This window comes from Megalobrama amblycephala, linkage group LG5 (assembly GCF_018812025.1).
Source record: "Megalobrama amblycephala isolate DHTTF-2021 linkage group LG5, ASM1881202v1, whole genome shotgun sequence".
Classification (NCBI taxonomy): Eukaryota; Metazoa; Chordata; class Actinopteri; order Cypriniformes; family Xenocyprididae; genus Megalobrama; species Megalobrama amblycephala.
Genome location: NC_063048.1, coordinates 2,333,503 through 2,347,788, shown reverse-complemented (window position 1 = coordinate 2,347,788; position 14,286 = coordinate 2,333,503). Strand labels below are relative to the sequence as shown.

Sequence of the window (14,286 nt, the reverse complement as noted above, 5' to 3'; positions counted from 1 at the left end):
AACTTTGGTAACAGAGCTTGATGAATGTGAACAAAATGTAAAGGGGGCTTAAAAATAACATCATTACATATCAACAGCACTTTTTACATTCGGAGTATCTAATATAAATATCAAAATATTCAGGGTTTGACAGTGGTTACTGGACTTTTGAATATGTAGCATTGCACATTTAGTTTTGTTTGTGCATTTGTGTTGAAATATGACCTTCGCCCAAATACTGTTTAATAAGAGATGATGAGATGGCAAAAGGAATTAAAGTGCACATTTTCTGCATTAGCAGTATTTGAAGGCTTGGTGAAATCCTCTCAGATTGAGTGTTTAACTGTTGAACTGGGCTGTTTTCTTTGACTCTGTGTGTTTATGTGTCTGGTTTCCCACCCAGACATTCAGGGTCCAGCACTCAAACCAGCTGACCGGTGAGACGGGCCCCGCGGGTCCCGTGGGTCTCAACCTCCAGAACGCCGAACGTTGAGCTTCAGCCTCTGATTGTTGGTGCGATCGTGATTTGATGCTTCTGAATGGGCAGGATCATATATATACACACACAAGGGCTCTTTCCACACCGGATCTCCTATTTCTGTGTTGCCTGTAGCGGCTCAGTATTATCAGAGTCGCTGTAAGAAAACGTTCAGATGCATGAAGGCGCTGACATGTTGATTTAGTCGCAGTTACACAAGCAGAGGTGGCGACTTGGACAAGAGCCAGACCTGTTTTCTCATTGGACGCTCTCTGGATGGGCTTCACTTATTTTTAGGGTCCTTTTCCTGTGTTTTTTTTTTTTTTTTTTTTCCCTGGATGTCTGACAGCCAGCTTGCACACCTATTCATAAACGCTCTTCCTCCGGGAACGCAATTATTCAGATTCAGCGTTAAAATAAGCTTTTAGTGTCTCAAGACTTTTTTTGTTATAGAATTAGAGACACAAATCCCAGTTATTTGTAGAGAAACTATTAGACGTGAAAATGCTTAGCTAGTTTTAAACAATGTTTTTATTGTGATTTGGTGAATTTTGGCTTCCATACAGATCTTACAACAATATCAACTCTGTTAACTTATTATTTTCACTCATTACAAACACTTGGACATTCCTTCAAATTATGATATGTAGGTTATGTTATTTCTACAGCCGATTCAACAGCTACCAAAGCTATTGTAAGAAAAAATTATTGTCTTAAATTTATGGGAAATCCAAATCTGTCATTTCAACCCTGTTATCCAGTATGGCTTACAAACTTTTAAATGCTTAGAGTTTTTAATGTTTATAGAAAATTGCATGACAATCACACAAATCAGGGTTTAAAGCTGTATTCAGACATTTCTCAAATTTTGCTAAGTCAAATGTATTTATATCACACACACATAGTTTAAAAGCAGCTTTACAGAAAATGATATTTAGTCTTTATAATATCTTAATATCTTCATGCCCTGTAGTCGCATTCAGCAGATTAGATCTGGACAGCAATATAGTTAAATTCTGCAATGATAAACAATCACACTGCCAAGATTTGCTATATAGTATACATTGCTTTACATGAGTGTACTGAATGTGGATAAAGGTATATATATATTTCAATATAGAGAATATATCCTTTATATATATATATATATATATATATATATATATATATATATATATATATATATATATATATATATATATATATATATATATATAAGAGCTGGGCGATTAATATATTTATGAATAGTTTCATGTCCTACACTACAAAAAAAAAAAAAAAAAGTTATTCCTCAGTATTTTTGTCTAGTTTTCCAGTAAAAATATCTAAACTTTCTTAAATCAAGATGCATTTCCTGGAGAAGCCAAATTGAGAAAAAAAAAAAAAAGTGAGTTTATGCTTAAAACAAGAATAAATATCTCCCAATGGAGTTTTTTTTTGGAAAAAATATGTTTGCGGTGTAAGCCTGATGGGGGTTTTCCAAGGTTCAGAGACTCCTTTCACTGATTAAAAAGTTTTAAAGATTTCTTGAATATTGGTTCCGCGTTGATGGAAAGTGGCAGACACTAGCGGCGTCCCAGCGGCTTGTTTATCTCAGTGGAGGAGGGTCTGGAGCCGCTGGTCACTCCAGCACCGAGGCGCCTGCGCTCGGGTTACACTGCAAACTGCTGCTGATTACAGCCCGAGCTGCAGAGGGGCTCGTCACAAATTGGAAACACATTAGCGAGCAGGGTTAAGAGCGGGATTAGACGCTACAGCCGGCCTGACACCGAATGGAGGCCATTTGAAGGGATTTGTTTTGATGCCCCCTGAGAGAGCGGCTAATTATTCACTCGGGCTGCTGGGAGTTCGGCATAACAGGTTACAGGAGCTGATAATCCCGCGGCCAAACCACGTGATGATGCAGTCTCATCTGGAAACCGAGTGTTTTTTACTCGTTTGTCTTGACTAATTGATTGTGCTGTTGTTTTGCAGATGATTTATTTTCTGCATTTTGAACTGGCTCTTAGTTTTATTATGGACCATTTCATGCATCATGTCTGTGAAATGAAGTGCTGTAATGTAAAGAGTCTGTTAATGAATTTGCAGGAGCTCTTAATGAAAGCCGTTGCCCATTTCTGTGATGGAAAGCAGCACTGGGGGTCAATGGAGAGCTGAGCGCTCCACTCCGGCTGAACTGCAGGTCATCTGACACTCGATCTGAGGCGAGAGGTTAAAGGTCAGCCTCTTACGAGCCCACAGTCCATTGGGGAGCTTCCTCTGTAGTCAGATATGACCTGCACATGCTCCACGCAGGAGCTTTTATCATGGATCTTCATCTGAGCAGCAGGTCAGCTTCTTCAGGAACAAAGACCATGTCAGAAACATCTTTTACACTCACAGCAGCTAATCAAAATCTCTGAGATTTCAGCATCATTTCCCCCCATTTATTTGTTTAATAACCCCAAAATAAAGGCCAGTTGGTTGGTTAGTTAGTTTTCAATATGGCAGTATTTTCATGACAATGAAGCACATTTAACCCCAAATGCTCATAACAACAATGCAAAAGAAAAGAAAAAAAAGAAGCTTTTATACATTGTGGTAGTATTTGTCGTACTGTGTTTGGACTGTCGGCTGATTCGATTGTTTTATTTGTGATGACGCAATCATCTATGCCAAATTATGCAACATCATTTTTGGTCAGGCCGTCATACAAAGAAATTATGAACCAGCGAAATATTAAAAGGGATCCTATAATGCCCCTTTCACACGATGTAATATAAGTCTCTGGTGTCTCCAGAATGTGTCTGTGAAGTTTCAAATCAAAATACCCCACAGATCATTTATTATCGCTTGTCAAATTTGCCACTCTTTGGGTGTGAGCAAAAACACGCCATTTTTGTGTGTGTCCCTTTAAATGCTAATGAGCTGCTGCTCCCGCCCCCTTTCCAGAAGAGGGCGGAGCTTTAACAGCTCAACAACAACAAAGCTGGAGAATCTCACGCAGCCAAAATGAGGATTGTCAGTAACGGTGTTCAGCCTTACATTGTTCAAACTGGAGTCGACACTAATGGAGAGACTCAGGAAGAAGTTACAACTTTTAGAATGAAACTGGACGTTTCTGAATGGTTAGTGGATAAATTTATGTAGTTGCTGTGGAGTTGATTCAACTCATCCACTAGCATGTGCCGTCATGTTCATCTTTTGTGTTGAATTGACCCTCGTTTGTGAAGCAGTCCGGCGTAAAATGACGGCATGACAACAACACTCTACTACAGCAACTCTTCCTTTTCTCTAAAGCAGCCCATCATGGCCCCGCCCCCTTTGTTGAGTGTTCTTGGGGGTGGGGTTTATGTAAATGTTAGGGTTTGTGATGTCACCGACCCAGGAAAAAGCTTGTTGTAGTCCCAACCAGCCGTTTGTTCCTTAAAAAGCAATTTCAGTAAAAGAAAATATCTCCCTTTGCATTGAACTTTGAGCATCGTAACTTTGCAGATGTTGTTTATGATCAAACAGCAACATTACACACTAACTAAAGTTAAAAAAGCGAAATCATAATCAACCACCCCTTTAATAACTGAAGTGTATGCTTTTTCCTGTCAACTTTGTTCTATGCATTTTTTTTTTTGCATAGTAAAATAAAACCTGTAGCTGTAATTTGCCAAATAATTCTGGTAGTTAAACACCTTAACATTTTAAAAAATATTACATATTTTTCTCATATTTCGATGGTTTAATCGAATATGTAGGGTCATTAAAAGCAAATATCCCCTCCGGACATCACTTTGGGACACTACTGATGATTCCTTTTGATTAGGGTGAAGGTTAGGTATCTGCATATTCACCTTTCCTCCTTTTTCACGTCTGTCTGCCCGTCACCTTCCCTTCCCAGCTCTCCATGCTGTCATTGCGGAGGAAATGATGTGGCTAAATCTGGAAGTGCCATCTCCACAGTCATTATCACAGACAGGTCAGGCGTTTATTGGGTCTCACCTCACCGATAGCCTGGCGATCATTAATCCATAAGCACGAGATAATGAGCACCGAACAGATTTATGCAATTACGGCCACATGGCGGATAGAGCAGCACTCTTTAGCCTAACGCATTAATGAGCTTATCAATATGTGTCGCGGGTTCAGGGTTCGATGGGACTAAATGAGACGTGAGCTGTAAAGGCCCAGAGCGCCTCTCGTCCGCAGGGTCACGGATGTTTCCGAGGCTTTTAGATAGAATGCTTTAATCCTGCTTTAATCGCATCGACAGCTTTGCCACTGGAAGTAAATTTCACTTCCTCTGCGAAAGGCCGCATCACGTCCGGAATGAAACCTCATCAAAACAGAAGCATAAACATGTCGTGTAGAGTTATACCTGAAGGAAGATTGCTTGCTCTTTACGGCCGTCTGTTCCAGCTTAATTACAGCGATTGTGTTTTGCCTATTGGTGTGTGTTCAAGAACAACAGCTCGAACAGAACGAACCCGTTTCCAGCATCAGTCGAGGATGTCAGGATGTTCACCTTGTGATATTTATGGAGTAGGACACACTGTTTATTTATCGTCGTCCGTTCGAGGCCTTGTCTCATGCACTCTTTAAACATCCTGTTTGTGTGAAGGCTTTTCATTATCGTGACCATGCTGCTGAATGCAGGCCCTCGGGCTGGTCCGGTGAAATATGCGAGACGCAGGTTGCGTGCTGATATCGGCTCGCTCGCAGCCTTGAGTCCCCCCGCCCCCTGCAACCCGGTTCAAGCCCTATAAATAAACACCAATTAATCACCAGCTGAGAGGAGAGGAAGCCCTGACCGGCGCAGTGACGGCCCTCCAAAACTGAACTCAGCGTCTTCTCTTTTTTTCTTTGTGGAGGTTGATGTGGTCGTGTTGTTCATATTACGAGGCATGTTCCAGGTTCAGTCAGGATGATGAATCCATCAGGTTGGCTTTTTACCAAGTCGTTTTCGGTATGTTACTGAAAATGAATGCTTGCCAAGTTTGCATCTTGTAATTTTGCAGAATACCTAGAACTGCCTGGTATAATAAAAACATAATCCTCTGATTCAGAGCAAACAACTTTTATAGGCTTTCATGTATAGACTTCCCAGGTAAAAGAAGAATCAATGACCGCACCTAAGTGCTTGTAATTACCCACCTGTTTAATAAGTGTCATGAATAATCACCTAATCCTTTCCGATCAAATATAATTTCCTCTGTTTTAATTTGCAGTAAGGTGATTTGCATCACAGCACTGCACGAAATTCCTAATTTCAGAATGATATTTAGATGTTCACCATCTTTTATCTAAAAACCTTGTATTGCGGTGTCATCAGAGTATTTAATAATGTAATTATTCTTTCAGTTTTTCTACTAACACAATCATCTGTATATAAAGCAATGGGAACGTTTCTGTTGAGAGCGGTTTAGATTAGTCACCACTGAAAACATCAGAATATGACGTGCCGCTTTCCCATACTTTTTTAATCAAAATTACAATTAATCATTATTAACATATCAAGAGCAAATAATCAACAATGAAGATTTTGTCATAATACTGCAGTCCTACCCTGTCCTGTCATGTTTTTTTATTTTATAATTGATATACTTATGTAGGCTGTGTGAATTTACTCTAATCTCATAACATTATGCATTTGTAGTGTAAATACTTGTGTGCCACCAACACTAAACACCAAAAGTCATGTCAGATGCAGCTTCTGTTCCACCTTTGCAGTGTAAAGATGGTTTTTGTTGATGTTGATATGTTTTATTAGCAAGAGTTCGTAGCATTCTGAAGTAATTGGTTAAATTTAAGGCAAAAAAGTTTAATCAGTTAATATAAAAAATATGTAAAATATGTTAACGTTTTCCACTAGAATTTTTAACTTAAGCCAATTGGGAGAATTACATTAATTCAAAGCAATATTTTGAGTTGATCGAACATAATGTTTTAAGTAAGGTGAAGATGTTTTTTTGCCACAATAAAAACACATTTCTAAGTAACATGAACTTAATAATTGTCAACATGAATGCAACTATTTAAGTTGATCCAACATAATGTTTTAAGTAAGATGAAGTTGCTTTTTGGACACAATAAAACGCATTTGTTACATGAACTTACCAAGCACCGCTTGTCACCATGATGGTAAATCTCCAAGAACCCACATTAACAGAAACTCTTCTAAATTAGCATAACAAAACACTAATTACTGCTAAATCTCCCTTACCATTGATCTTGTGCAAAAAACATTATATAACACTTAATTTTAGCATTTACTCTCCCTTTCAAGTGCCATGGGCAAAGCATGATGGGAAATATAAATCCCAGCCCAGTTTCACTTAATTTAAGTTCGTCTAAATTAAAAGAAGTGTTCATACAACTCAAAACAATGAAACACGTTTACACGTCATCAGATTGTATTTTACATTAACAGAACTTAAAATTAAATACATTTTTGATTAACTGAAAATGAAACTATGACAAGTCATGATAGTTTATCGAATCAATAAGGCATAATTTGTGTGTCATCCAAGCTCAATAAAATAACTATTACAAGTAAAAAGTCTAACAGCATTTCAGAACTTGAAAAATTTTTATTTCACAACAATATATTTATTTAAGTAATGACTAAAGGTCCCCTGATTCAGTTTTTAGAGTGTGTGAAGGTAAAAAAAAAAAAAAAACCCTAGAAATATATGGGCCATTCTACAGAACTGGTTCAAAGTCAGAGTTGCAAATGTCTTGGAAAAAAAATGCATCTTTTTCCACGTATTTTGCATTTATGCAAATTGTATAATATCCAAGGTACACATTTCTAGTAATTCTGCAGTTAATTCTCATCTTGTATTTTTAGAAAGTTTTGGAATATTTTTCCTCTCCCCAAATTTGTCACTACCGAAACACAATAATAAATAATTTAATAAGAAGGGTCACATTGACCTATTAAGATTTTGTTTACATCTACCTTGTAAATATATATTTTTTGCCGTTTAAAAAAAAAAAAAAAATATATATATATATAAAAATATATATATATATACACACATTAAAACAGGTAAATCAATAACAATTACAATTTTAACTATATTATATATGTGTAATTTATGAGATTTGTTGTATTTTGAATCCATTCTTTCTTTGTAAAAGGTATAAAGTTTATCATACTGATTTCATTAGTTTTAATATACATTGAACAAAACACTATAATAACATCTTGGTTGATAATTCAATATACTTATTTTTGACAAAACATCCAATATTTCGGTAATGACTTCACATTTTCGGTAGTGACCACATCACAGAATTTTAACTCGCATACTAAGACATATTAAAATTCTAATATTTTTATTTGCCCCGAATAAATGATTGTGTTCCTTTTTTTGCCACTACCAAAACAATGATGACATGTTTCGGTCGTGACTGTTTCAGTAGTGACAAAACTAGCTAAAATTGAGTCAGCACATGTTTATCTAGCACAGTTCTGAACAGTTGTACACACCAAAAAATGCTAAATTATATTTAAAATTATATATTTAAAAAAACAACAATGGAAAAAGTGCAAAAATTATTTCAATGTTATTTTCACAAGTTGAAATTTAGGGGTCAGGGTTCAGGACAGTCACCTCCCAATTGAAAGTACCCAATAAATGATGATTTTATTTACATTACGCTTACTGAAATTTCAAATATTATTGTGGGATTCAATAGTTAATAGAAGAATCTTAGTAAAATCTAAAATTTGAATACTTAAATGCTTTTTATTGTTTTTATTGTTTTATTGTTTATTGTTTTGGTTGTGGGACAGCAGTTTGCACCAATTCTGTACAATGTCCCATATACTGGCCCTTATTGGAAAAGTTAATTTCTCACCCTGAGTTAACACCCTAAAATCTATTTTCTAAATGCATCTTATTGATCGTATTGTGGATGATTAATCAATGCAGGTTTCATTTTTATTTTTATATTTTTTGACCTGGTAATTTATATTCAAAATATCATAACTGGCTCTTTCAGTGAAGCGTCAGTCTCTCTAGTGATGTATGTAGGATTCTCCAATCATTCAGTGCTCTTAAACCCCGCCCCCTGTAAGCTCACACTCATTTGCATACGCTTCTGAGAGCCACGCCCACATCTCAACATCCAATCATCAACCAATGCATAGAACCAAGCCCCGCCCTACTTTTTTTTTGATAATACGTTGCACTCAGATCTTTGTCACGTTACATAAGAAAAGATCTGTTGCTGCTTTCATTTCATCGCAACTTTAAAATACACAAATATATCCTCACTAACACATGACTTCTGTGCTAGAAACACTTGTGCAAAGTTACAATTATTATATTTTCAACTTTTTGACAACATAATGTTAGAAAAACCCTGCAAGAGCAGAAGGAGACAAGGTGTAACTGCAAAGAGTAAACGTCATTCATGTGGCCACTTCAGAATGACAGTATTCCTCATGAACAAGAATGCATGTGATTTAACAAAAATACAAGCTAGAGCAAGATTTGTGATTTAAACTGAAGGACGATTTTAATTTTGTGTGGTCATGAACATCACTCTCCAATGCGATGATCGCAAACTGTTTCTGTAAGGTGAAAATAGCCTGAAGCGGAGGGACATTCGCATTTCAGCGCAGCATGTTTAGATGTCAGAGCGCTCCCGCTTGGATGAAGAAAGGTATCCTCTGGAAGCTGCCGAGATCTGCCGGGTGAGCAGAGATGACACCACGGAGGGCTGTAATTAGTTATTCAATTACGCTGCGATTATGTGTGTGCATTGATGGGGAGGAGGCCACTCAAACGCCGGCTTACTCTCTCAGCACCTCCTTTCAGCTTTTTGTTCTTAAGTGCTGCGCTCTCATTAAAATGCCTTTTTAACCAGCATGGCACCTGCTTTAAAATCAAATGCGGGGCGCTCGTTATGCCTAATGGCAGCATGTCTGCCAGCGACGCTCTCAGCGGCATCCCACTCTCTCCGCCCGCCAAAGCCAACGCGCTCCAAATTAGCTACATTTCACAAACAATTTCACCGACTCGTTACGCAGTTAGATGTTTATTGGAAGATCACTGACTTCCCCCGAGCGATACTTGTGCCAGATTGAGGTGGCGAAGCGGTGGCCCACATAATAGACCTCAATTATAATTGGAGCCCTGTGTCCGTTTATGCCTTTATTTATGGAACCTTTGCATTGAAGTACAGCGGCCTTTGTGTTTTTGCCTTCAGAATGGAAGCAGTTTGGACGCCCCCCTCGGGGGTTACAAGCGCGTCGATTAAACCCCAATCCCTTCGCCACCGGTGGCACGATGCCGCTCTGTTGTTTGCTCCCAAAAGTTGTTTTGTAACCCTGACTGAATTCAGACCCCAATGACATCAAATGAGCCCCTGAAATGAACTACTTGTTTTCTCTTTCGTCTAATGTATGTCATCTTGTCTCAACAGATCTGCTGTCACAGTAGTTGCGATAAACCTGGGTTTAAATTCAGTATGGGCACATCAGAGCTACTGTATGGCAGTAGGACATTTATGCATTTATGCAACGACTAGATCAGTGTTCCTGTTGGGAGACGCTGGAATAAAAATAAATATATTCCCTCAGGTTTTTATTCCTTTTTCAAAATAATCTTGTTTGTAATCCTCAAATTATTGTAAATCTACAGAATAAAAAAAAATACTATTTTGCTACAAACATAAACAATATTATATTCTGGTTGAATGATGAATCTGTACTGAAGATAAAAGGAGAAGACGTGACAAACTGGAAAAATTACAAAAACGACAAACTGGAAAATGTCATTCATTTTGTTTTGGAAAAACATTAAAGAACAAGGCCATCCTGCACACAGAATGGTGGAAATTTACACAGAAACTACAGAAAAAGAAATCTAGAGTTTTTATTTGGAAAAGAAGTGGCATTAATTATGCAATCTTAGGTCATGATACATTTGAAAAATATCTGTACTTTTATAATAAGATTACTTAAATTAGATAAAATGCTCTATATGTTATTAATTTGCATACACTAAAATCTGGTTTGACATCCAAAATGTCTAAGACCTTAATATTTTTCTGTCTCATTTTGACACCGTTTATATAATATCTCAATTGGAAATTGTGCTTGTCATATTTCTTTAAAATAAATTCCAGTTGTTTTAAATGCAACTTTGCTTTTATTGCCAATGAATGCCATTTTGTTATATAACACAAATATATTTGAATCGTGGCTCAAGTGTCCAAGCACTTTTTGGTGCTACTCAGTATGCATATTTAGTTGATATACAGGCATGCAGCTGTATCCGTTTATTTATTAATTATTTATTTTTCTTTGTAGCCCATTTCTGATCTTGGTTTTGTTTGTTTTAATCTATTCAATCACGAAGTAGACATGACTGTTATCAGTCAACTTGACTCATTGTAGGAAAATACTGTAAATCAAATCGCAGTACTCAGCTGTGTGTAGTGTACACTAATCACTCTCTGACACCTCAAACTAAAGTTGAACTTTTGATCGTGTCTCATAAGGTCACAGCATGTGAAATATCAGTTTTTAAAGCTCTTAAAGTGGTCTTGGGATCTCAGAGGCCTTAAAGAACACCAGGGTCAATTAGTCAAAAATAACACACTGATAATTCTCCGTGTTGAAAGCCCTTGATGAAGAGCGTTTTTCCAGATGTGGGACGAGATGCGTCAGAGCGCCGTCTTATCTGATCATCAGCACTTTTCAGAAGGTTCCTTGGCTTCTGTCTTTGTCTCCACACGTCACCATACTCACTCCACCTCTCGTGTTATAGCATGTAAATGTTTATATTGTATGTCCATAACATTTCCATAAAAAGAATGGGGATCTTGTACAAAGACAATCAGTCGGGACTGTAAATCAGTGTGTGCAAAAGAGAGGTCAGGACTTTAGAACGGAGCTGTAGTGATGGTCTGATGTCAAGTCAGCTTTATTTCTACAGCGCTTTAGTTTCAGGGCTGTAATACACAGAATCAATGATGCAAACTTCATCAAATATGAGACAAATTCTGATTGAGCTGTAAAGAAGACAATTATACTCATCTGATAATGTCAGCGCAGTCAAATCAATAATATTGTTGAATATTATGACGTTTAAACCTTAAATGAGTGACAGTAGTAAGGATCAAGTGACAGAAATGGAGAACAAAACCTTGCATTTGGCACTATCCAATCTGATTGTCTGGCTTGATGCACCTTCCATTTATTGTGGTGTCAGTCAGTGTTTTCCTGTCCAAGCGGACGGATCTTCCAGTGAGGATCAGACTCTATAGTGACAGTCAAAAGTCTGCGTGAGACGGAGAAACTGTTCACACACACAGTTCAGTTTAGACTGACCTGATTCACTCTCAGAACTGAACTGAACAGCTAGCCGTTGTCGAGTGGATTACTAACGGTTATGTTTATGTCAATGGTTGCTAACATTTGTTTTGTCAAAAGTAACAAAAACCAAACTGGTGCTTGACACCATCACTTCAGTGCTGAGCTCAACATATTCCCTGCTGCATTTAAAGGATGTTCACTTCAGAATTTAAATTTCCTGATAATTTACTCACCTCCATGTCATCCAAGATGTTCATGTCTTTCTTTCTTCAATCGAAAAGAAATGAAGGTTTTTGAGGAAAACATTCCAGGATTTTTCTCCATATAGTGGACTTCACTGGGGTTCAACGGGTTGAAGGTCCAAATGTCAGTTTCAGTGCAGCTTCAAAGAGCTCTACATGATCCCAGACGAGGAATAAGAGTCTTATCTAGAGAAACCATCGGACATTTTTCTAAAGAAAAAAAAAAAAAAAAAAAGTATATACTTTTTAACCACAAATGCTCGTCTTGCACTGCTCTGTGATGCTCCACACATGACGTAATTACGTTTTCTTCTCCAAAATCGTCCTATATCGTTTTTACCTTTTTTTTTTTTTTTTTTTTTGTAAAGGGTGTTTGATTTAGTCTTTGCACGTTCGCTTTGTAAACACTGGATCGGTACTTCCTCTTACGTCACGTGTGACCTTTCCAACATGATTACGTCATGCATGGTGCATCTCAGAGCAGTGCAAGACGAGCATTTGTGGTTAAAAAGTATATACTTTTTTTTTTTTCTTTAGAAAAATGTCCGATGGTTTCTCTAGATAAGACTCTTATTCCTCTCCTGGGATCATGTAGAGCTCTTTGAAGCTGCACTGAAACTGACATTTGGACCTTCAACCCGTTGAACCCCAGTGAAGTCCACTATATGGAGAAAAATCCTGGAACCTTCATTTCTTTTCGACTGAAGAAAGAAAGACAAACATCTTGGATGACATGGGGGTCAGTAAATTATCAGGAAATTTTAATTCTGATGTGAACTAAACCTTAAATGGATAGTTCACCCAAAAATGAAAATTTGATGTTTATCTGCTTACCCCCAGCACATCCAAGATGTAGGTGACTTTGTTTCTTCAGTAGAACACAAATGATGATCTTTAACTCCAACCGTTGCCGTCTGTCAGCCGTATAATGTGTGTCAATGGTAACACAATTTATAAGAGTAAATAAAACTTGCATAGACAAGTCCAAATTAAACCCTGCGGCTCGTGATGACACATTGATGTCCTAAGACACGAAACGATCGGTTTGTGCGAGAAACCGAACAGTATTTATATAATTTTTTACCTCTAAAACACCACTATGTCCAACTGCGTTCAGCACTCGGTTAGTGAGGTCTGATTGCGCTCTGACAGCGGCAGTGATGTCTCGCGCATATACTTCAATGAGAGCTAGACATCACTGCCGTTGTCAGAGCGCGATCAGACCTCACTAAGCTAATGCTGAACGCAGCTGGACATAGTGGTGTTTTAGAGGTAAAAAATTATATAAATACTGTTCGGTTTCTCGCACAAACCGATCGTTTCGTGTCTCAGGACATCAATGTGTCGTCACGATAATTTGGATTTTTTTCGACTCTTATTGTTCGAGTTCCCATTCACTCGCATTATACGACTGACAGACGGCAACGGTTGGAGTTAAAAATCATCATTTGTGTTCTACTGAAGAAACAAAGTCACCTACATCTTGAATGTGCTGGGGGGTAAGCAGATAAACATCAAATTTTCATTTTTGGGTGAACTATCCATTTAAAGTGCAGTTGTCGCCCCAAAACATTGCAATGTGCAATTCTTCAGAAAATGCAACTTTTCTGTCCCTGTTTGCAGGTTTGGTCCGGGTCTGGTCATCTACTGGTACGGGTTCATAGCGGAGCTGGACTGCCAGCATGAGCGAGGGATCCTGCTGAAGGACGGCTTCCCCTCAGACATCGTAACCCTGTGTCAGGGGCCGGCGCGGAGCTGACGGGCGTCACGGGGACATTTGTTGGTGGGGAGGTGAATTCGGAAGCAATTTAGCTTTCCTGCAGTGTGAGACTACTGGCAAACATCTGCCGTGAACTCCCGGTGAACTCCAGCGGGTCGGGAGAAAAACACTGGCGCCTCAGATCCTGCAGGTAACGCAGCACTGCCGTACGTCACTTTCATCTGCCCTCAGACGCTGGCCGGCTCGTGGTCCACTCAGTGTATGATGGTGTGTGTTCAGACGTAATAAAGTTGAGTTCTTCATTTATTCTATGTTTATCTTCTGAAGCTGAGAGTGACGCTCTCCAAAACTTCCTCTTCCGTTGAGAGCCATAGAGAGATAACAGAGATATAAGAGCTTCCTGTCTGTTCTCTGTTAACCCTGTACAGCCTGACATATGAAATCAGAGTCGAAAAATGTGTTTTTTAAATTGGAACACTTTATTAAACCTTTAGACGTTTTAAAAAAGTTTGGTTGCACTTTATTTTGATGGTCCCCTTTAAGACATTCTGTTGACTGTAAG

General features: G+C 38.1%; 1 protein-coding gene across 2 annotated transcripts in view; it reads left to right on the top strand.

Moving 5' to 3' along the window:
- cdin1 (CDAN1 interacting nuclease 1) overlaps positions 1–14,030 on the top strand; it is a 101,836-nt gene extending 87,806 nt beyond the window's left edge. For both annotated transcript variants that reach the window (XM_048190232.1, XM_048190231.1), the window contains exon 12: positions 13,628–14,030. In XM_048190232.1, the coding sequence (XP_048046189.1) occupies positions 13,628–13,763 (136 nt within the window). In that variant the 3' untranslated portion in view covers positions 13,764–14,030. The remainder of the gene's footprint in view (positions 1–13,627) is intronic.
- The last annotated feature ends 256 nt before the right edge of the window (positions 14,031–14,286 follow it).